This window comes from Prunus mume, linkage group LG4 (genome assembly GCF_029339155.1).
Source record: "Prunus mume cultivar Tortuosa linkage group LG4, ASM2933915v1, whole genome shotgun sequence".
Lineage (NCBI taxonomy): Eukaryota > Viridiplantae > Streptophyta > Magnoliopsida > Rosales > Rosaceae > Prunus > Prunus mume.
In genome coordinates, this window is record NC_142701.1 from 9529725 (window position 1) to 9553565 (window position 23841).

General features: G+C 36.1%; 2 protein-coding genes, 1 long non-coding RNA gene and 1 pseudogene across 6 annotated transcripts; 1 reads left to right on the forward strand and 3 right to left on the reverse strand.

Annotated features, from left to right (window-relative positions):
* Positions 1-409: 409 nt before the first annotated feature.
* Positions 410-4116, reverse strand: LOC103328097 (putative disease resistance protein RGA1). 3 transcript variants are annotated; one of them, XM_008230488.3, is made up of 3 exons: positions 999-4110; positions 774-870; positions 410-669 (listed from the first exon to the last, which is right to left on the reverse strand). In XM_008230488.3, the coding sequence occupies exons 1-3, from the start codon at positions 3952-3954 to the stop codon at positions 666-668; spliced, it is 3057 nt and encodes a 1018-aa protein (XP_008228710.3). In that variant the 5' UTR covers positions 3955-4110; the 3' UTR covers positions 410-665. The 3 variants fall into 3 exon arrangements, with proteins under 3 accessions (XP_008228710.3, XP_008228709.3, XP_088907101.1); XM_008230487.3 differs by having other exon boundaries at positions 410-672; positions 999-4107; XM_089050975.1 differs by lacking the exon at positions 410-669 and having other exon boundaries at positions 774-901; positions 999-4116.
* A 2082-nt stretch (positions 4117-6198) lies between these two features.
* On the forward strand, positions 6199-6629 carry LOC107880954 (uncharacterized). Its single transcript, XR_001677645.2, has 2 exons — positions 6199-6386; positions 6486-6629. It is a non-coding gene; the product is annotated as an uncharacterized LOC107880954 (long non-coding RNA).
* Positions 6630-9860: 3231 nt separating this feature from the next.
* On the reverse strand, positions 9861-13564 carry LOC103328120 (putative disease resistance protein RGA1; annotated as a pseudogene). Its single transcript, XR_016125971.1, has 2 exons — positions 10508-13564; positions 9861-9891 (listed from the first exon to the last, which is right to left on the reverse strand). The product of XR_016125971.1 is annotated as a putative disease resistance protein RGA1 (transcript).
* A 553-nt stretch (positions 13565-14117) lies between these two features.
* Positions 14118-22566, reverse strand: LOC103328096 (Molecular chaperone Hsp40/DnaJ family protein). The gene is made up of 11 exons (XM_008230486.2): positions 22088-22566; positions 21474-21542; positions 20445-20537; positions 19289-19407; positions 18251-18446; positions 17471-17646; positions 16537-16666; positions 15950-16110; positions 15315-15406; positions 15003-15099; positions 14118-14622 (listed from the first exon to the last, which is right to left on the reverse strand). Exons 1-11 carry the CDS (start codon positions 22400-22402, stop codon positions 14577-14579), a joined length of 1494 nt encoding a protein of 497 aa, XP_008228708.1. The 5' UTR covers positions 22403-22566; the 3' UTR covers positions 14118-14576.
* Between the last annotated feature and the right edge of the window lie 1275 nt (positions 22567-23841).

The following is a 23841-nucleotide window of genomic DNA, read 5'->3' on the forward strand; positions in this document are numbered from 1 at the left end:
TCATGAGCCCTGTATTCCGAAACTGCGAACCCCAAAAGAATGTAATTCATCAATATTTGTGGAGCTGCTACAAGAATTCCAGTGATTTCTTCCACATCCATTTGAAAGCACTGCCTGTAACATCCATTTGGTCTACTTGAAAGTAAATTCAAATACAGTGAAAATCTTCAGCTGCTGAGATAAGAAAATCCCATATTACATGGAAATTGTATATCAAACCCAAGAGAAGGCGACAAGCCGGAAAAAAGAAGGATGAAGATTGGAAGCTGAACCGGAGAACCATTGGGGTTATTTGACAGTGGCTTGAAGGAAAAAGTACTTCATCGTGTTTCAAAAATGACTACATCAGTTTCATTGTGGAGGAAGTTTGAAAGCTTTATATGAAAGGAAGACAACCACCAAAAAAATCTTTCTTAAACGAAAAAGTGTATCTGTAGATTCACACCAAGAATATCAAGAGTTCATGAATTATTGGCTATTAATGTACGTGTCTGACATTTCAGATGAGAGTGATATATAACAACATCTCAACAGAGATCATAATTACATTATTGGCTATCGGATATTGTAATTATTTTCATTACTGTACAAAGGTGAACTCAAATGAGACTTCACTTCCGGATCACATCATCCACTCTTCCCTCTTTGAATGCCATAAAAAAGCTTCAGCTGCTGAGATAAGAAAATAAATCCCATGCCATATGCCATGATGGAATATCATCAGATAGGAAAATAAAAACCTTCAGCTTCAGTAAGTCTAGATGATAGAGTACCTGGAATTAAGGAGTGGAGTACGTGTCTTCATCTTCACGTTCGAGTTCAAGGTAGACTTATGTCCCAAGTTTGAAGCACGATCTCCCAAGTTTACTCCTTCAGCCAAATTCATAAGTTTGTTCTTGTCCTTCGGTATTTAATTAATTGACATGGAATTTCCCAAAGAAAAAAAAAACACATGAAGAAAAGAAGAAATTTTGTGATGATAAATGAATAATAATTACCAGAAGAAGAGGTGGAAGCGACACTTGGCGTCTCATCATCATCAGTTTGTTGTTGTCCGATCCAAACTCCGTCTTTTTGTACAAATTCGCTACTTCGTCCGATCCAAACTTTGATGTTTGGGATGTGAGAAATCTTGCGCCACTCACTTCCTCCTCTGCCTTTTTGGCAACCTTGTGCAAGAATCCGACAGCCGAAACCGATGACAAGCTCCTTAAGCGGTGTATTTCGTAAGAAGTTGGGCAATGTTTTAAGCAAACCGCAATAACCAATTTGCAAGGAAGAAAGGCAGGGCATTATTGTGATTGTCTTCTGAGAATCCTCTTCTTCACTCCACCCTGGTATTCCTTCCCACTCTTCCCACATGGGCAAAAACTCAAATACAAGTTTTTTCAAATTTGGGAATAAAATCATTGGAGATGATGAGGATGACGATGACGATGTTTGCGTTTCTATTCCCAAAAACTCAACCCCCACCTTTTTCAAGCTCGGCCAATCTTGTATCTCCAATACTTCAAGGGATTCCAATCTCCCCAAAGGAGGCAAAAACTCAACATACTCAAAATATCCGAGGGTAAGGATTCTCAATTTGTTTAACGACGTCATCCAATGGGGCCGGAGTGTGGTGGTGCCACTGTAGTGATAGATAGAGAAGGATTCCAGATTTGGAGGTGGTTGTAAGGCATTCAGTGTTTCTTCCTGGCTTGCCACAAGAGGAATCTCATCTGTTCCACCAAAGAAGAAGCGCAATTCTAGACTGACAAGGCAATTTTTGTTCACCAAATGCGCTTTCTCGGCCTGCCTCGCATCCTTCAAATCCTCCAGAAATTCTATTCGGAAACTCCCACGAAGCTGGTCCAATTTTCTCAAATCACTTAACTCGAATAATGCTTCCTTGTTGTTATCAACGTCAAGGATGCGAACTTGATCTAGCGTTCGTAGACTTGTTAACCTTGCAATCGCCTTGGGCAACTTTAGACGAAAACAACCCATGACATAAAGATGCTGCAAGTTAATCAGCTTTCCCATGCCTTCGGGTAATCTTTCAAGTGTTCTGCACCAAATGAGTCTCAAGGTTTGCAAATTCATTAAATTACACACGCTGTCTGGCAATTTCATCAAATCTTCATTATAAGACAAATCAAAGTACCTCAAATGTGCCAATTCTCCAACCTCATTCGGAACTTCTTTTATGGAGTTAAAACTCAGGTTCAACGTTCTAAGGCATTTTAGCTGCGAAATTAACTCTCGACCAAATGTACTAATATTGGAATCAAAAGTTGCTAGAGTCCGTAAATTCTTGCAGCTGTACAAGGAACTCGGAAATGCACCTTCGGGTGCAAACATTAATGTCAAATGACGAGCCTTATTTTCTCCATTAAACTCCATTATTCTCTTATTACCACCCTTACCCTCCAAAACAAAGCATTCATTCTTAGTTAGAAATTGTAGAAAGTCATGCACAACATCATGCATCTTGCACCGGGTTATATTTCCAAGATCATCTTTCTCAAATTCTTGGAAGAAAGAGCGCATTACTAAGTCATTAAAGTACTTTTCGCCCACCTCTTCTTTTTCTTTATTTCCAATTAAATTAAGATAATTTTGTGACATCCATAACTCAATCAAGTTATCTTTTTCAATCAAATAACCTTTTGGGAAAATAACACAATATAAAAGACAACATTTGACAGTCGAGGCCAAATCATAATAACTTAGCAACAACGGTTGGAAAACTTGTTTCTCAACCACATCTAACTCCCATGTCTTACTTTTCAAAACGTCTTCCCATTCTTTCCTCGTTTTCTTGTGGCGCATGAGACCACCCAATGTCTTTGCAACAAGGGGCAGGCCCTTACACTTTTTCACAATTTCTTTACCAATGACTTCAAATGTTCTATATTCACTTATTTCCCTATCACCCAATGCTACGTGACAGAACAATTTCCAACAGTTTTCATCACTCAACTCCTTCAAATTGACCGTATCAACAGATGCTCCCATCATCATAGCAACATCCTCTTTTCTTGTGGTCACCAATATTCTACTACCCACAGCCCCATTTTGTAAAGCTAGCTTTAATGGTTCCCACTTTCTATCCTCGTCGTTCCACACATCATCTAGGACAAGAAGGAATTTCTTGCCCTTAACACACTCAAGTATAATTTCCAAGAGTGTTTGCAACTCATTTGAAGCTGGGGTATTTGTCCCCATTTTCAGAACATCAATGATGGCTTTCGCAATTTTGATCTCATCAAAAGGATCTGAGACACAAACCCATATTCTATTGTCGAAATGGGCTTGAACCCTTTCATCATTATATGCAAGTTGGGCAAGAGTTGTCTTACCAATTCCTCCCATCCCTACAATTGGGATGACAAGGAAGTTTGGCCTTGCTTGACCACTCTCACTCAGCAACTTTTTTACTAATATGTCCTTTTCAACTTCACGACCAAATGTCTGATCAACGAAAGAAGAACTTTTTCGTTGTTCAATTTGTTCAATTCCTCTTTTCGGGGGTTGAAAGTTATAGTTTTGTCTTTCACTAGCAATCTGAGCTAATCTTTCATCTAGTTCTTTTATCTTCCTAGCAATGTCAAGACGAAGAACTACTTGATGGCCAAAACAAAACCAAGCGGCAGGAATGTAGAAACATACCTTCTTGGCATTACCTTGTTTCTGAATATGTAGTTTCAGAATTTCAGTACTCCACTCGTCCAACACGTCGTCCATCTCGTAGGATACATCCTTCAAACTGTCCAGCCAGTATCTCACGTCCACCTCCTTCATTTGCCTCTCCTCTGCATTCTCGAGCACAACTTGAATAGCTTTGAAATTGCGGGTGAGTTTTGCCACTTCTTTCTTAACATCCACAACTAGTCTAACCTCTTGTTTTACTTGTTTTTTGATGATTGAGGCCAACTGTTGTAGGAGCACGGAAATGAGTGCTTCAGCCATTTGTTTGCTCTAGAAATGGATTTCTAGTGGAAGAAAAAGGAAAAGAAGAAATGGAAGAAATCTTTTAATGCAAATGATAGCAAGGTACGTAGTGTTGGGAAGTGTTGTAGGCATTCTCATTTCTACCCAGCTAGTTTTATAATGTTGAAGCTAAAGAATGCTTGTAAGGCAATTCTGGCATCACGACAACAACAAACACACACTTGCCAGTCAAGAAAAATAGAATTTATCCCTTCCTTAACTTGTTTGTTTCTTTTCTTCTAATTCCTTACTTTTACTTTTAATTCAGGCATCACAACCTCTTATTCAAAAAAATAAATAAATACAAGGCTTATTCCCATATTATTTTATTGTTTGCTTGGTCGAAGAATCCTCCAAACAGCCTCGTATTCAAAATATTAAATAAATAAAAGGCTTAGGCCATGTTTGGTATTTTACTCAAAAAAGAAACTCAAAAACTATAATTTTTTCTAAAAAGATGAGTTTTCAAATAGTAATTTTAAGATCTAAAAACTCATTTGGTATTGAACACCAAACTATTTTTAAGATATAAAAAAATAAAATTGAAATTAAAATCAGAAACCCTAGATTCACAAATTGAAATTAAAAGATGAAAGAAAAATTTGTGAGATTTCAATAGAAACCCAAAACATGAGAAAAGATTGTTCAATTTTGGGTCCAGTAGTGGACGAATGAGACCTTGACGGAGCTGCAAACAACGGCGTCGACCCAGAACCTAGAAAATTACTTTCTCTAATCAAAACTTTTGAGGGTTTCCCTGAGAAGACGGGAGAGGGAGGAGAGAGAGAGAGAGAAAAAAATATATAAAACCTCAATTTTTTTTTTTTTTCAATAATGTGGGTGTTTTTGAGTTTGTTTTGGTTATGGGTTTAAAAATGGGCCTACCAAACGGGTTTCTTTAAGTTTTGGACTTCAAATCTGTTTTTGAGTTTGTAAAGTTGGGTTCAAGTAAGATATCGAACGACCCTTATTATCTCCTAACCTGTAGTGAAGCTATGAGATCGACAAGTAGCTAAAAGTATATGTGAGGTCTAGGGCTTCTTAACCCATAGACATGAGTTTAGAAAAGGCAAAACATCACTTTTTGGTCCATGTAGTTTGCCTTTTTTACCACTTTGGTTCCTGTCGTTTCAATTTGGTCAATTTTATCCTTGTAATTTCAATTTAAAGGAATTTAAGAACAATCATTAATTTCTATCAAATTTTTTTAAAGACAAACTACAGTAAACCCCCCAACTTATAGGGTCATTTATGAGTTCACACCTGATTTTGGAAACATTTACTAATACATACTCAACGTTGTGAAAACACTACAATCCCCCCTCTATTAGCCAAACTGTTAGTAAATCTATCTAATGCTGACGTGTCAAAAGTGGGACTCATTTTTTTAACTTCTGTTAGTTGTGGAGGGGTATTTCGGTCAACAAATTATTAAAAAAATTCATTCATCTATATATAAAGCAAAAAGAGAATAAACATTCAAAATAAAAATACCATTGGTTAATTTAAACATTAAGAATCAAATTATTAATTAAATAATACGGTAAATTTATATTTTTTCATATTAAAATTTTTTTAAATTAAAAACAAAATCAGATAATAGATCCTACTTTTATATGAAACATAACTATCTATATTATCTTTTCTTTATATTAAAAATAAAATATAAAATAAGGGGCTAGTTTTAAAAATAAGTATAATAAAATCTTCAAATTGAAAAAATAAAAATAAAAAACGAACCCAGCCAAACCCAATTCCACCCCATTGCAACCTCCCAACGCACCAAAAAATTAAAACAAAAAAACAAGAACAAGAACAAATATATCTTAAAGAATAAATAACAAAAAAATGAAAAACGTAAAAACAAGAACAAGAACAATCAAACCAAACCCAGAAAACGCCACCCCCATATCGTCTTCCCCAACCCCGATCCGAACCTCCCCCCATACCCACCACCTAGATCCACCAGTGCAGGGCAGTGGGTGGATGTCCCAAACAAAGTACATCAAGGCCAAGTGGTTGTCTCCTCACACCCGAGCCACGTCTTCATCGTCCGATTCGATGACCGAAGAAAAGACTCAGCCTTTGATCGAGACCGCCGAGTTTGAGTTGATTCAGGGCGGGACGAACTCTGCGGGTGAGACTGAGTTGGACGACAAGGTATTTGAGCTGTTGGAGAGTTCGGGTGACTGGTTTGGCTTCTGTTTTCTTTCTTTGACTGTTTAGATGAACTGAAAGATAGTATCTATGCGTGTATATGCGTATATGGTAGCATAACCGTTTGATCCCTTCTATGTTTTTTATGTAAGGGTCGGATTCACTGATAGCAATAGAAACTCTCAAAGAAAATAGCTTTAAAATAGTTTGTCAATTATCTGCTGTTTCTGTGAAATCAAGGAAAAGAGCAAAAGGTGAATCCTTTGTCTGCAGTTTTATGTTATTTTTTTAGCAGTTTATGAAATTATTTTACACTCTCTGTTGCTGATGTTTAATTGTTTTATTGTTTACAGGAGGAGGAGAAGATGGGGAACATAATTCGATGATGAAGACTGAAGAGAACTCAGAACACACTCGTGCTGTCTGGGGAAAACCCAATTTTTTTAAATGCTGAGATTCTCTCCCAGCGTCATGTTTCTGTGATGCCAAAGGAAAAAGGGAAGTGGAATTTTGATTAATCTTTTGGACATGAATTGGTTATCCTTCGTTTGATTTGATCTCATTTGATTAATCTTTTAGAAGGGCCAAGTCATGTCTATCTCTGTTGTTTGCTGTAAGTTGTATAAAATTAGGCATCTAATTCTACTTGGAGCATTCCCTTAATTGCTTTTTTCTTCATCTTTAGGCTTTCAGTTTTTGGCTTTTTTTTTTCCCGTTGCAGGGACTCTAATGATCTGCCTTTCTTCTTTTTGCCATCTTGTGCTGAGATTATGATTTATAATGGGAATTTGAATATAGAGATATGAGTACATGTATTGTTGTGATGAGATTAGCTTTCTAAGCTTTCTTGTGATTCTGTTGACAGCTGAGAAATATAACCAAAGGTGATTATTCCCACCAAGAACAGAGTTGTTGAGGCAAAGAGAGGCCAAAAGTAACCCAAAATGGATATGAGTCTAGGGGCTGCATACAAAAGTGAGAAAGATATTAGTGAAACCAAGGTTGCTATGCCCAAATTAAATATGTACTGCAGAAGCTGTGGTGAGATATCATCCATGGCTATGGCTTGCTTTGTTTTCTCAATTACAATCACAACTCTCAGAGAGACCTCATAAACACACCAGACTAGAGGTCGTCTCTCAGCCATTTTAAAGCACCGTTTGCAATGGACCTGCGTATTCGAAAAACTTGTTTGGTCAATTGCATTGCACATGATGAGTGCATTAATTAATGAAGAGAAGATAAAAGTAATGCATCTGAAGAACAGAATACTCTACACATGAAAACAGAATATATATCATCTCCAGAGCTTGTGATCAATTGCAGACTATACATGCTCGAACATGCCAGGTTTAAAACAGAATAGCTCGAGGAAATTTGGTAGCAACCAAATTTTCTATGAAATGAGAGAGAGAGAGAGAGAGAGAGAGAGAGAGAGAGCAAGCTCTTCAAGCAGTTCACGCTCATTGGCGCTATAAAGAAATTAAATAGAATTCCAGCTGCTGAAAGCTGAGAAGAAAATGGCAAAAGGACAATGGAAAACCTGAAATTATTAGGTCTCAAAAGTGTAGATGCACAATAGCCACATCCACATGTCATACTCACAGTAGTTTTGAAGGAGCATTATGTTATGGTGATTTGGTTTGCACATGAGAGTCACAGATTTATGATCCTCAGCTATAATATCTCAAAATTTAGTGAACCTTTCCAGTATTTCAGAAACCATAAATTATACATTATGTATTTGATTTCACTGGAAATAGCAAACTTCAAACCAAAGAACTAACTTAAATAAGGGGGAAAATGCCTTAATTGGTAAACAATAAAAAATTTCTGGAGAAATATTATATCCATAAAAAAATTAAAAAAAATTAATTAGTGATGGAATAAAAAATATTGAAAGCTCACTTACTAGGTAGAGGTCAAAACTATAATTGGGAACTGAAACAACATCATAAAGTAATGCAAATGGGCATTGAAAACAAAGTCTCACAATAATAAAGAAAACAGAGAAAAGACCAAACTAGAGAGTAAAAATGAAGCAAATGAAGCATGGCTGGAAATTTGAACTCACAAGTGTGAAAACAGGGGTAGTCTTGAGCAGAGAACTGAGAAGCAGGGCGTGAGGCAGGGGAAGAAGGGAATCTGAGATTTGCTTGCAGGGCTGCTTCCTTGCACCAAAGCAGCATGAAGAGCTCTCAGCTCCTCTGCTTTGGTAATGGCAGCTTGAATTTCTTGCCTGCTGACTTCATTTATTATTACTCTCTTGGTCCTGAATTTTTTACTTCATTTTAGTAAAAGCAGAGCATATACAACCAGGGACTAGTACAAATCAAGAGCGGTGAACGTAATGACATAACATTGCAACAAATTTTTAAGTCGCGTACCACATTGTTAATATTGAAAACGTAGGGACGAACATGCCTTAAGAGTACAACTTCAGGAGAACTTACATGTAACGGCGGTATTGCAAGCCTATCACGCATTGCCATGTCAGAAAGTTAAAATACATGGCAATGGGTGATTGGCTCAGGATAGCTCCATAGTGGTATCCCCGGTGTAAGTAAGTTTTTTTTCAACTTTAGGGTACCAAACTGAAATTAACGCATTAAAAAAGTATGATTACGAAAATGCTTGCTATGGAAATTTACGGACCAAAATGAAACTTGAGATGGGTTGGGACTGAAATTGTCATGAGTTTTTTCTTTTTAATATAAGCGGCATGTGAGCATGAGAAAATTGAACACAAGATCTCGCATCCAATATATTTAGTATAACATGCATTATAGTTGAATAAATTTTCATGTGAAAAAGAGGTTTTGAAAGAGTAACAAAGTAGTTTTACTTGAATGGAGTAGGAAAGGTATAAAGCTTTAGATATAGGACAGCTGGTAGTTTTCAGCTTGATTACATAAGTGGGCTGCATGCATATTCATAGAGGTGCTAAACCGACTATCTAAGTCGGCAAATTACTGGACAAGTCGGTTGTGCATAGTAATCGACTGTCTAAAGTAGACACTAGTTATCCTATAATTCTAGAATTCTCTAGTTATAATTACATTAGATGATTATTAGGATGGTTCTAGTAAGAGTCAACCAACTTTTATTTAGTAATTCTCTCAATTGTTCTAGAATTTTCTAGTTTTATCACACAAGTGTGCATTAATGTTTAACACATGAAAATCAGATATAAAAGCTAGTAGCATTAGCCAGATGTAGCCAGTCGACCATGAAAAATGTGTCAACCCTTTGAGCCCGAGTTCGATTCCTCTGCTCATAAATTTGAGTAGTTTAGACTATCAAGAGTTGATGATTGAATTATTGGGTATACTGTACATATTATTTGATATTTCAGATGAGAGTGATATATAACAACATCTCAACATAGATCATAATATAATAAAGCATCTCAACAGAGTTCATGATTGAATTATTGCATGTACATACATATAAGATATTATAATTATTTTCCCTACTGCATTGGACAACATACACGCTTCCAACAAGATTATCTTCAAAGTGTGAATTCAAATGAGACTTCCCTCTTTGCATACCAGAAAATACCTTCAACTGCTGACATAAGAAAATCAAAATCTTCTTCAACTTCAATAAGTGTAGATGACAGATAAATTTCTACACAACATTCGTCGTATAAGCAGTAGAGTACATACCTAGAATTTGGAAATGGGGTTGTTAGACGGATCTAGGCTCGCAGTAGGGCGAGCCTAGCGAGACAATTTTTTAGAAATTTTTTAATACCTACATAACCCAATGAATTTCAAACCATTAAAAAATATATATTATATTATATTATATATCCTCTTAAAAAATATTTGCAAAATATAAAAAAATAAAAACATTCTCCAACGACTTTATATTTGTCTTTACTTTGCCCCCACCGCATGTGAGGTTTTTTAAAGCCAAATTCAAAAGTTTGTTTCATCATCAGTTTGGAATTTCCCAAAGAAAAAAACAAACATAAAGAAAATAAGAAAATTTGCGATGATAAATGAATAATATAGATAGACATTAACAAAATGAAATCTTAATAGATAAATGAATAATTTTTGAATACCTACATAACCCAATGAATTTCAAACCATTAAAAAAATTTCTATATATTATATATCATCCTCTTAAAAAATATTTGCAAAATTTAAAAAAAAAATTAAAAACATTCTCCAACCACGTTATATTTGTCTTTACTCTACCCCCACCACATGTGAGTTTTTTTTATCATCAGTTTGGTATTTGAATAAATAGACACATGGAATTTCCCAAAGAAAAAACAAACATAAAGAAAAGAAGAAAATTTGTGATGATAAATGAATAATATAGATAGACATTAACAAAATGAAATCTTAATAGACATTACCAGAAGAAGATGTGGAAGCAGCACGTGGCGGCTCATCATCATCAATTTGGTAAACTCCGTCTTTTTGTACAAATTCTTTAAACCAACTTTGATGTTTGGGATGTGAGAAATCTTGGGCCACTCTCCTCTGCCTTTTCGGCAACCTTGTGCAAGTGCTGGAGAGCAATCCTCATCGATGACCAACTCCTTCAGTGGTGTATTTCGTAAGAAGTTGGGCAGTGTTTTAAGCAACGGCAAAACTTAATTCTCAAGGAAGAAAGGCAGGGCATTAGTGTAATTGTCTTATGAGAATCCTCTTCTTCACTCCACCCTGTCATTCCTTCCCACTCTTCCCACATGGGCATATGATTGAATTCAAGTGTTTTCAAACTTGGGAATAAAATAAGTGGTGATGAGGATGTTTGCGTTTCTATTGTTCCATCTATTCCCAAAAACTCAACTCCTACCTTTTTCAATCTATCCCAACTGAATATGATTAGTACTTCAAGGGACTCCAATCTCCCCAAAGAAGGCATAAACTCAACAAACCTGCAATATTCGAAGGTAAGGCTCCTCAATTTGTTTAACGACGTCATCCAATGGGGCCGGAGTGTGGTGCCAATGTAGAATTTGATAGATAAGGATTCCAGATTTGGATGTGGTTGTAAGGCATTCACTGTTTCTTCCTCGATGTGCGCTGTTTCACTAAAGGAGAATCTCAATTGCAAGTGACAAGGCAATTTTGTTCACCAAATGTGCTTTCTCACCTGCCTTGCGTCCTTGAGATCCTTCTTAAACCAAATCTGAAAACTCCCACGAAGCTGGTCCATGTTTCTCAAATCACTTAACTCGAATAATGCTTCTTTGTTGTTATCAACGTCATCATCGTCATGGATGCAAACTTCATCTAGCGTTCGTAGACTTGTTAACCTTGCAATCCCCTTGGGCAATTTTAGTCTACGACACCACCGAACATGAAGATGCTGCAAGTTAATCAGCTTTCCCATGCCTTCAGGTAATCTTTCAAGTGCCCAGCAGTTAATGAGTCTCAAGGTTTGCAAATTGATTAAATTACACATGGTGTCTGGCAATTTCATCAAATCATAATTATAAGACAAATCAAGATACCTCAAATGTACCAATTCTCCAATCTCACTTGGAACTTCTTTCAATGAGTTACCACTTAGATTCAACGTTCTAAGACATTTTACTTGTGAAATTAACTCTTGACCAAAACTAGTAATCTTTGAATCAAAAGTTGCAAGAGTCCGTAAATTCTTGCAGTTGCACAAGGAACTCGGAATTAGTGGACCTTCGGGTGCAAACATTAATGTCAAATGACGAACCTTCTTATATCCATCAAACTCCATTATTCTCTTATTATTACCACCCTCAGCCTCCAAAACTAAGCATTCATTCTTAGTTAGAAATTGTAGAAAGTCATGCACAACATCATGCATCTTGCACCCCGTTATATTTCCAAGTTCATCTTCCTTAAATTCTTGAAAGAAAGATCTCATTACTAAGTTATCAAAGTACATTTCGCCTATCGCTTCTTTTTCTTTGTTTCCAATTGAATTAAGATAATTTTGTGACATCCACAACTCAATCAACTCATCTTTGACAATGTTATAATCTTTTGGGAAAATAACACAATACAAAAGACAACGTTTGATTGTCGGGGCCAAATCATAATAACTTAGTAACAGTGGTTGGAAAACTTGTTCCTCAACCCCATCTACCTCCCATATCTTACTATTCAAAACGTCTTCCCATTCTTTCCTCGTTTTCTTGTAGCGCATGAGACCACCTAATGCCTTTGCAGCAAGGGGCAGACCCTTACACTTTTTGACAATTTGTTTACCAATAGATTCTAACCCATTAGACTCATTTTTTTCTCTATCAGAAAGTGCAATGTGATAGAACAATGCCCAACAATTTTCTTCACTCAACACGTCCAAATTGACCATATCAGTGGATGCTCCCACCATCCTCGCAACTTCCTCTTTTCGTGTGGTCACCAATATTCTACTACCCACAGCCCCGTTTTGTAAAGGTAGCTTTAATTGTTCCCACTTTCTATAGTCTTGGTTCCACACATCATCTAGGACAAGAAGGAACTTCTTGCCCTTAACGGACTCATGTATAATGGACTTTAGAGTGTGCAACTCATTTGAAGCTGGGGTCTCTTTTGTCAGACCCTCAATGATGGCTTTGGCAATTTTGATCTCATCAAAAGGATCTGAGACACAAACCCATATTCTAGTGTGGAAATGAGCTTGAACCTTTTCATCATTATAGACAAGTTGGGCAAGAGTTGTCTTGCCAATCCCTCCCATCCCTGTAATGGGGATGACAAGGCAGGTCGCCCCTCCTTGACCACTGCCACTCAGCAACTTTTCTACTACTTTGTCCTTTTCGTCGACTCGACCAAATGTCTTATCAACGAAAGAAGAACTTTTTTGTCGTTCAATTTGTTCAATTTCTGTTTTCATGTATTGCAAGTTAAAGTTTTGTCTTTCACTAGCAATCAGAGCTAATCTTTCATTTAGTTCTTTTATCTTCACAGCAATGTCACGACGAAGAGTTACTTGACTGACTTGGCCAAAACAAAACCAAGTGGCAGGAATGCAGAAACATACCTTCTTGGTAGTACTAGTACTACCAGCATTACCAGCTTCTTCTTCTTGTTGCTGAATTTGTTGTTTTAGGATTTCAGTACTCCACTCGTCCAACAGGTCGTCCATCTCGTAGGATGCATCCTTCAACCTTTCCAGCCATTGTCTCACGTCCACCTCCTTCACCTGCCTCTCCTCTGCATTCTTGAGCACAACTTCAATAGTTTTGAAATTGCTGGTGAGTTTTGCCAATTCTTTCTCAACACCCACAACTAGTCTGACCTCTTGTTGTACTTGTTTTTGGATGATTGAGGCCAATTGTTCTATGAGCACGGAAATGAGTGCTTCAGCCATTTGTTTGGTCTAGAATTGGATTTCTAGTGGAAGAAAAAGGAAAAGGGAAAGGGAAAGGAAGAAATCTTTTAATGTATAAATGATAACAAGGTATGTAGTGTTGGGAATTGTCGTAGGCATTCTCATTTCTCCCCAGCTAGTTTTATAATGCTGAGGGTGAAGAATGCTTGTAAGGCAATTCAGGCACCACGACAACAACAAACACACACTTGCCAATCAACAAGAACAGAATTTATCCCTTCCCTAACTTGTTTGTTTCATTTTCTTTTAATTCCTTACTTTTTCTTTCCCCTACCTTGTTCCCTTATTCTTTTCTTCTTTGCTTGGTCAAAGCATCCTCCAAACATAAAGGGCTGAAATCAACAAGTGGTTAAGAACTACTTTGATACTCTGCTATTAACCATTTTGGTGAATTTTACTTTGCATACCTTAAAATTCACCCATGTGGTTAAGAACTTCTTTGACACGTGTACAGCTCAACTTCCATCAAGCATAAATGTGCTCTCCCTAGCATTTTCCTTTACGCTATTCAATTTCATTATAAAGGGGTAAAAAGGAGAATTCAAATTGTAACAAAAAGATTAAACTTTCCTAATGGAGACTGTAAAGATTAAACTTTTCAAGTCGCCCAGTGTGACTGGAAAGCATTCCTCTTACAATTTAATGAAAACAAAATCGTGATAATAATTGATTTGAAGTCATCAGTACTTTCCCAATGGTACGCTTACAAAAGCCTCACCAACTAATTGTAATACACCAACAACAAATAACTATCACAAGAAATTCAATAAACCGCTCTGAAAATGAGATATACATTAACTAAATAATCAAATATTCATGTGCCCCTCTAACCAGCTGCTTCCATGAGATCAATCAGTAAATGCATCTGCCAGGTGATTCTGTATCATCTCAAAAATGTTAAATTACAGGTAGACCAAATAAAACCTCTGCTACCGCACATTCAATGTCTTCACTTGCTGGCAAGTTTGGTAAGGCGTCGGAAATGTTTGACAGTACGGGCCATCCACTACCCTTTCTGGAAGAAAGAAGAAAATCTAGAACCAAACTTTGGTCAATGGTGACTGTAAGTTTGGAGCGGACCTCATAAACACACCAGACTAGAGGTTGTCTCTCAGCCATTTTAGAGCACCGTTTGCCACAGACCTGCGTATTCCAAATACTTGTTTGGTCAATTGCATTGCACATGATGAGTACATTAATTAATGAGGAGAAGATAAAAGTAAATGACACAGAAATATGCATCTGAAGAACTGAATACTCTACACATGAAAACAGAATATATATCATCTCGAGAGCTTGTGATCAATTGCAGACTATACATGTTTGGATATGCCAGGTTTAAAACAGAATAGCTCAAGGAAATTTGGTAGCAACCAAATTTTCTATATATCTTTTTAGCCTAGTCTGGAAATAGATTTAAATTTTCACTCAATAGTTAATGACCTTAATAAGTAGTATTAATACTCGGTAGTTGGAAGAAATGAGAGAGAGAGAGAGAGAGAGAGAGAGAGAGAGATTAATACCCAGCAAAGTCTTTTAACTTCTTCCATGGGTCATTTTGATCTTCTCCTTCATCTGTTTTCTTCTCAACCGTTCCCACCTCAGGTTCTATATTATTTGCTACAGAAGCAAAGGAACAAATTCAAGTCAGATAAATCTGTACACTGAACCCGAAACAGTATAAGGTGTTCTGTCATGCAAATCTGATGATTAGTTACATTAAATTCACCCCAGTTCAAAGTTCGAAAAAGGTTTACGAAAGGACTTGAACGCATCCACCGATTGCAACATGCACAGACAGAGAACACATCCTCAGATGATAAGTGATTACTTACTAGCTGGCTGCATTTTAGGGCGAGTGCGTGAACGTCTGGTGGTAGTATTATTCAGTAAAGCAAGCTCTTCAAGCAGTTCCCGCTCATTGGCACTATAAAGGAACGAACAATCCATGGTTAAAATTTCAATGAAAATGTTCGTTAAGTTAGAGGTTACAACTTTACAAGAAAATAGAAACGTAAGGATCTCTTCGATGTGCATTACTTGTGAGGCTTTTTTCATTGAGCAAACAAAAATGCCACCCTCAGTCTCTCACTCTCTATCTCCCATCCAAACACAACTCATTTTTGTCTGCATGAATGTGCTTCCACAGCATGACAAGGTATGATGGTAGGTGACACTCTTCCTCTCAACAGTGTTCATCTCCCTTTTCTCTTATCGTTTGTTTGAAAAAATTTAGTCCTTTTATTCAGAAGCTACTACCATATTTCTGTTTCTTTTAAATTTTATCCTTTAATCATGTTCATGTGCTTTTTATTTCATAACGAAGTTCTACCGCTAGAAGAGTAAATATTGCCACAAAGCATACACTAAACACTTAGAATAGTTGATATCTGTAACATTGCATATCTGGGGATCAGCTACAGCTAACCAGTTACAATGAAAACAAGAAGAAAAAGAGACACCTGTATACCTGATACGATTTGGTATTGTTACTTTAATCGTAAATATGTGGTCGCCACGTATTGATGGTTTGTTTAGCTTTGGTGCTCCTTTTTTAGCCAGGACAAGAATGTCGCCAGGTTGGGTACCTGGTGGGATTTGTAGTGTCGCAATCCCTTCGACTGTATTTACCTGCCAGAAATTCAAATCAATTGATCATGCAAAAAGTGTTGGTGAGCAATAGGGGGGCAAAAAGAGGGGGGAAAATGGGAATTCCAGACTAAGGGAAGCCCTTTAAATCTCTGAACTCAAGATGTTGGTTGAAAGAAATTACATAGAATTCCAGCTTCTGAAAGCTGAGAAGGAAATGACAAAAGGACATATTGGAAAATCTGGAATTATTAGGTCTCAAGTCAAAAGTGTAGATACAGAATAGCCACTTCCACATGTCATACTGACAGTGGTTTTGAAGGAGCATTACGTTATGGAGATGTAAGCTTTAATGAAAAGCTAAATGTTGAAAGTCATATAGCATGTATACTTCACGATTTTACTACTCCAAAGCATTAAAAACAGTATACCTTTAAACTGGAAGCTCAATAGAAATACAAACTATACCTTAACAACAGCCCCCAATATGGCATCCAGATAGCAGATAGAAACTGTTGAGGAGAGATTTATGCCATCTCTTTGAATTCCTTCTATTTCTTCAACATCAAGATATACATAAAGATCCCCAGGAGGGCCCCTGATGGAATAACAAGATAAACAAATGATTCTAAACTATGTATCACAATATGAGACATATATGAACACTGATGAATGCGCAAATATATAATATGTGAATGCTTTGAATACATCTTATCTTTCAGCCAAAAAAGTACATCTCCCTCTTGAAAGAAATGTTTTTAATATTCTGTCTGAGGGGGCACTTAAAAATACGAGAAATGATGAAATCCTGGAGAATAAAATTCTTAAGAATATGAAATCCTCAACACATTAAACTAGGTAAAACAACGGCTTACATTTTCCCTACAGTACAGAGACCAACATGACAGGAAGAGACAAGAGAATGGCTTAAAACAAGATACAAATTTGACACAACGCATATGCAAAAGTCCATATGACATAAATTTTAATAGAACAACAGCAGCAAGAAAAGAAATAGGGAAATAAACTATACATACAAGATGAATAAGTCTACAAAGTCTCAATCATCTTCATAGAACTTTTCTTTCTTATGAGAATCTTCACATGATCTTCCTGTTCTAATCCTATTTGTCATTTTGACCAATGAACCTTCTACAAACTTTGTAGCATAAATAGTGCTCCCACAAAGCAGTTATATTGCAATCAAAGAAAATCTGTATAACAATTCTCCATTTCTAAATATTGATTATGAGACTTTTATATACTTGAAAAGCATGAATGATGAGAATATGTAGCTCCTAAATAAATCTCTTATGCATTTCTATTCCATAAACACTGGCAACATCTACCTTACACATAAACAAAGTAACGGAGATCAAAAAGGTAAAACAAAACCTCCTACCCTCTTGGCCCAGCGTCTCCCTCTCTAGCAACCCTCAGAATGCTTCCAGTGCTAACACCAGGAGGAACTTTAACTTTAATATTTTTCTTAACACGAACACGTCCTTCACCAGAGCACTTCCGACAGTATTCAGAAATGACTTCCCCATCTCCACCACAATTTGGACATACAGAAACCTAATATGAACAGAAAGAACTCAAACAATCATGTAACTATTTTTGTGCAGAAGATATGGTGCCAGTAATTGAGTAATGCAATATAAACATAAAAATATGCCCTTAGCAGTAACCACTTGGGGAATATATCAGATGTATCATAGATTCATAACATTCATGAACATGTAAAGCTAAATGATGCCACTAAAGCAATAAGTTCCATTTTCGAGGTCAAGAATTGGCCATTATGTCATCCCATGATTTGGCCTTCCTATGTGCAGGGAGTACCTTTTGAGTGAATATCATTCCTCATTGACATATTCATCACATCAAAATTTACACCTCCACCAATATTTTCTTGTCTTATCCCCAATTGCTGCTATCTAGTGCAGAGACAGTTTTACAGTCGAGCTACTCTATAGAAATGCAATCAGTGATGTGAATGTGAATTCAATATTTTACAAAACAGCACAAATTATAAACCATAGAACAAGAGAACTTTACTATAAGCACTTATCACACTAGATGAATTTTTTGTGATTTTGATTCGATATGCAGATGCATATTTTAAAAAGTGAAAAAAAAAATATCAACAGAGGCATAGAAACCAGAAGCCCAAAGTTACCTGCGAAAACAAGCCAAAAGGTGTCTGTTCTGTTCTCATAACTTGACCCCTCCCACCACAAGTAGAACAAATCCTCATTTTGGAACCTACTTTGCCGCCAGTCCCAGTGCAAACTTCACATGTTTCCAGATGGGAAAGTTCAAATTCTTTTTCCACTCCAAATATAGCCTCAGAAAATTCTAAAGTGATGTCATAACTGAACATATTTGGACCAGGAGTCAACTAAGAAGTCGTCCATGGTATATTCATTTATCACAACAATAACTGAACAATACGAGAAGGAAGATAATGTCTAAGACAAAGAAGACAAATCACCACAAATCACTAGGAGCGATATAACATGTTGCAAACAGTAAGAAGAGGTAGTAAGAGATTATACATGTGAACAAGTGGCATAAGGCATGATGGATGTTATCAAATAAGGTTAATAAAGGACAAGAAACAACCGTGGTTGTGATTATTGAAAGCAACTCAAGACCCATCATAACAACCCAAGAAAATGAAATTTCCACACATTTACATGAAATTAATCTTCTCAAGCAATCAACCAATTCCAAACTTATTTTCTTAATCATTGCTTAGCCACATCTCAGCTCAGACAACAAAATCTCTAATCAGGCATCCTTTAGTAATCCTAATAACTTAGCCTTACTTTTAACAAGGGAAAGATATTATACTAAAACGAGGAAAATATGAAATATAAGGGATTGAATTAAAATAAGAATTTCTTAATATTTTTATCATCATAAAGAAAGTTTTCTGTAAAGAACAAAGTTATCCTATCCATCCTGAGTTGATCGTATGTTATAACTACTTGAAGAACCAACTTCAAATGCAACTAATTAACAACTAACTTATTAACTTTACTATGTGGCAAATTGGTATGGACATAATCAGGCCGCACAACTAACCAACATGTACAAACAGCTGTTTTACATATAATTTTCTTAAGCATCAAGTGAATATATTTGTTGAACGTAGCAACTGGTGGTAATCAAAACACGTGTATTTTCATCAACATTAGGAGTCATGACTCACCGTATATCTTCACCCTTAGTAACAGTACTACGACGACGTGTTCCAAAACCAGCATCCATACCACCAAATCCACCCATACTCGGCCCAAAAAATGTCTCAAATAAATCAAAAGGATTAGTCTGCAACAAAATAAGAGTAAAACTGTGTAAATTTTAAACTTTCTATCAGCATTATCATTAAGCAAACGATTAGAGAAACCTTGCACAGCTCTGTACTTTCTTATTCAGGTACCTAACAATTATGTAAACAAATAACATCTTTTTCCCATGTTGAAGAATAAGAAGAATATAGTATTTAATTAAATTCAACATTCAGCAAAGAACTCAGATTAACGGTCGAGGAAACAGCAAAATGCGGTTTTTCTGATTTTAATACTTTTCAAAGAAATAAACTGATATTGCATAAAGGAAATGGGAAGCAATTGTCTCCCATGGACTGCAGGTGAAAGGGAAACTAGGCATGCATTTCAGGTGATCAGCATATGCTAATAAAATACATACATTCTACGGCCATTCAATCGAGGGAAACTAGTGGACATATTAACTCAGAAAGAATATCATCCAAGAATCAATGCAAATATAAAACTAAAAGTTTACCCATACCCATAGGCTTGGTTTTTGAGCAAACACCAAATAAACAAACCAGAAATTAACTAAAAGTAACATAAGTACTCTAAATGATTGGTATGTTTCCCAAATAATGCCTCCATGTAGGGAAAATTGCAGAGACTGTAGCATATACCTTTTCAAATAATACTGCTACGTAAAGAATGTTGCAGAGGAAGTAACATATATACCTTAAATATTAAATAAGGTTATTTATGAGAAAAATATTCCCTATTTTTGGATGACTCGGAAAATATTCCCTATTTTGGATGACTCGGGGGCAAAGCAGCCTCTTATTATCTCTAAAGATGCGTGTGTGTGCAGACGCATGTTTGTTGTTGTTCACCATCATGCTTATAACCTTAGATGCATAAAGGAGAATGACCAAATGGAGGCCACATTGTATCAGAATACATCCAAAACTGGACACTGCATGGTGTGCAACGATATGATTGACATGTAGATGCGATTTTGTACATGCATCAAGTGACTGCCACACTTTTATTTATCAGATGAAATTAGGAAAAAGAATCTGCGACTACACCCATTACCGTATAGGCACTTGAAGATCCCCCTACAGTGCTCTTAACGCCAGCTTCACCATATTGATCATATAAAGCTCGCTTCTTATCATCTGATAGCACCTGACAGGGTTGTACTTCAGAATTCAACAGACAATATTATAAATGTGAAAAAGAAAAGATGAGCAAGATAATGTATTTCATGGGAGAATAAGCAAAAAGAGCATATAACCCAATATTCACTGATTGCAAACTAAGAGAGTTTATGCATGTTTCAAAATTAGAATCCTGGTAATGAAGGAAAATCCAGAAATACAATCTGACTGCACTATTAGTGAAAATGGGAAGTTGATTGTTGGTTTTTATCCTCACTATGGGAAGTTGATTGTTGGTTTTTATCCTCACTATGTCATTCATTGAGATGGAGGTCATGCTTGGAAAGATGACGAGCATATGCACTAATACAAATAAGAATAACTAAGATGAGTTGAGCTATTGTCAGAACTGTAGGCACGAGTTTAGGTGGATGTTGCTCACTGATTCAGAGTCTAACTTAGAGATATGCAGCATATGCTTCTATTGCAGTTCTGTTGACAGTACCCCCTTTATAATTTAAAAGGGAAACAATATAGGAAAGAAAAAGTGAACCACATTTACAAAATCAAATATTAGGCAATAAATTTAAAATGAGGTTTTAATGCTAAAGTCAAAATAAGGAGGAAAAGGTGAAATACCAGGAAATACAAGATTTTAAGGCAAAACCTCCTACATGATAACAATCCATATATGATACGTAAAAGGATTGGATTGAATGTTGATATTTTTTTTATCCTGTAAATATGTTTTTCGTGCATTTAACCAATGTATGCCAGTAAAAGCTAATTAAACAACAAGTACCACAAGTATAGCCACTAGAATGCACAGACTGCATTTTCAAATATTTCGATTAAAATGCATTAACTATAAAACCTATAGTTTATTATAAAGGTCGTCACTTTCTATAGATATGCAACAAGCATGTCTCTAGGAAAGAAGAGAAAAAGCAAAAGATGTTCATACCTCATATGCAGCACTTATCTCTTTAAACTTTTCAGTTGCTCCTGGTTGCTTGTTTACATCAGGGTGGTACTTGAGAGCATAATAATACATAGAAGGTCAGGATTACATTCAAACTTATAAGATGAATGGTTATGGTGCTAATTACTACTTTGAAAAACTAGCATCAAAGAAGCAAATATCCTATGCTTCTCTATTGTATCACATAATGGAAGAATAATGCTAACTTTGGACAGTCAAAAGCACAAGATCAACTACAATGGGATCCGAATTTCCGCTGCAAGTCCCTCCTCTTAACAGAAAATCATACCGCTGAATTTTAAAGAGTACAACGTGCCTAAAAGCAAGCCAAATGTTTTGTAAACTTACTTAAACAATTTTACTATACCAAAAGAATTCAAGTGGTACGGGACATATGACTCGCTCAGTCAAAGTGGATGTCAAAGGATGTATTTTGCTGTCATTTAATCTATTAAATTTTATTGACATTGCAAGTTACCAGTTGTTTGGTTGCTGAGAAAATTATCCATAATCACATGATAACCGATAATTGAAACTTCAGGTACTTACAATTTCCGGATTAATTTTCTTTTCCAAAAGGGGGTGAAAATAAGTACCTGGCGAGCAAGCCTTCGATAAGCGGTTTTGATTTCCTTGCTAGAGGCAGATTTGGGAACCCCAAGAGTGGCATAGTAATCCCCAGAAGCAGCAAAAACAATCCCAACGCGGCGTTTCGTGTTGAATTTCCATGACGAAGTGGTAGAAGAAGAAGAAGACGGCGACCAAGAATGAAGAGAAACGAAGCTCTTGTGGGTCCTTAAGTGGGTCCCGCCCAATACAAACGAAGAAGAGGAAAAGGAAGAAGAAGAAGACGGTGGGAAGAGAAGGTGGGGAGAGGAGGAGGGGAGGAGAGAAAGAGCCGCGGCCGACATTGAAGCTCGGAGAATCAGTCGTGAGATGAAGTGATTGAGTAGGCTAAATTGTCCATGGCTGAGCCTGAGAAAAAGAAACTACTGATACAAAGAAGATTGGTGTTGGTGAGATGGCAAAGCTTGGAATACAAAGAGGGGATATGTGTGGTGTGGACTTCCATACCATCATGCATCACGTTTTAAATTAAATTAAATTATGCTACTCTTTTTGCCCCACGTCACTTTTTTTTTATTTTTTCTTTTTCTGGAAAAATAGTATATTCCTAATTTCCCACCCCAGTGGAAAAAGGTTAAGAATTTAATTTAGGGGTGGATGCGGTCTGATCCGAATACATTAAACTGAACTAAACCAAACCATCATTATGCGATTTGATTTGGACAGTTTACCAATTTATGACTGAGCTCAATACTCTTTTACTTTTTGAGAGATTCTCCAATAAGAATTTTGTATTAAGAATTTGTTATATACTTCTAATTTTGACTGTTTGATTGCATTCATTAAATATGTTAATAGTCTCTTATATGCAATTCAACGCTTAATATTAGAAGTATGTAAGCAATTCTCAACTTAAATACTTATTAGAGAATCTCCCTTACTTCTTAAACTTTTTAGTAATCACAATATAAATATTCATGATATTTAACTGTGAAACCCTAGAAAAATGTTTGTCTAATTTTGTCACTTGTAAGTTTCCACTCCCCAAAAAAAAAAAAACAATTGCATTACGAATATTGAAGTATAATAGGTTTTTTTTTTTTAAGAAGAAAAATACGAGTCAATTATATATGTACGTTATTGAACAAGCAGTGACAAATTTGATCGTTATATAGTTTTATTTATTTATTGTTTATTTAAAATTTAATGTATAATATTTTTACTTCAAACTACGTGAAAATACATATAATATATGAGGTCTACGTGAAACATATTGTACATTCGATTTTATAGAAACTTATGTTTTATTGTATCTTCGAGAAGTGTACAAGAAGATTTTAAGTATAATGTTATAGTTGTGCAAAGTAAAAGCAAAAAAGGTAATTTGTCAAATTACCCTCTACACTTGTACTTAACTATCAATTTACCCATGATTTTTTTTTTATAGAAAATTAAGGACTTGAATTAATTTTTATTCTCAATGTTCCCCCTTCCGTCTAAATCATCAACATTTCATCCAATTTGCCATTAAATATGAGGGCAAATTGGCCATTTCATCCATTCCCCCTCTCTCTCTCTCTCTCTCTCTCTCTCATCAACTCTGCCCTCGTGCTAGCCCCAACCAAACCCATCAACCCCCATGACAAAACCCTCCCCGAATTCCTTGGAATCCTTGATGTATCCTGTGGTATTTCAGATATCATACCGATGTCGGCCCACTTATGAAAGAGACAAGACTTTCTACCGAAATTTCGGCATAATCTTCCTTGAAAAACGGACATTT

Bases quoted from the DNA above. Each gene is read 5' to 3' on its own strand.
- LOC103328097 (XM_008230487.3), bottom strand. From the start codon at position 3,954: ATGGCTGAAGCACTCATTTCCGTGCTCCTACAACAGTTGGCCTCAATC. The intron at 871-998 runs GTAATTATTATT...ATTTGGCTGAAG, and splicing joins CGCTTCCACCTCTTCTTCTG to GAGTAAACTTGGGAGATCGT.
- LOC103328096 (XM_008230486.2), bottom strand. From the start codon at position 22,402: ATGTCGGCCGCGGCTCTTTCTCTCCTCCCCTCCTCCTCTCCCCACCTT. The intron at 19,408-20,444 runs GTAATGGGTGTA...ATTTTGTTGCAG, and splicing joins GATCTTCAAGTGCCTATACG to ACTAATCCTTTTGATTTATT. The intron at 17,647-18,250 runs GTAACTTTGGGC...TGTTCATATTAG, and splicing joins CTTTTGGCTTGTTTTCGCAG to GTTTCTGTATGTCCAAATTG.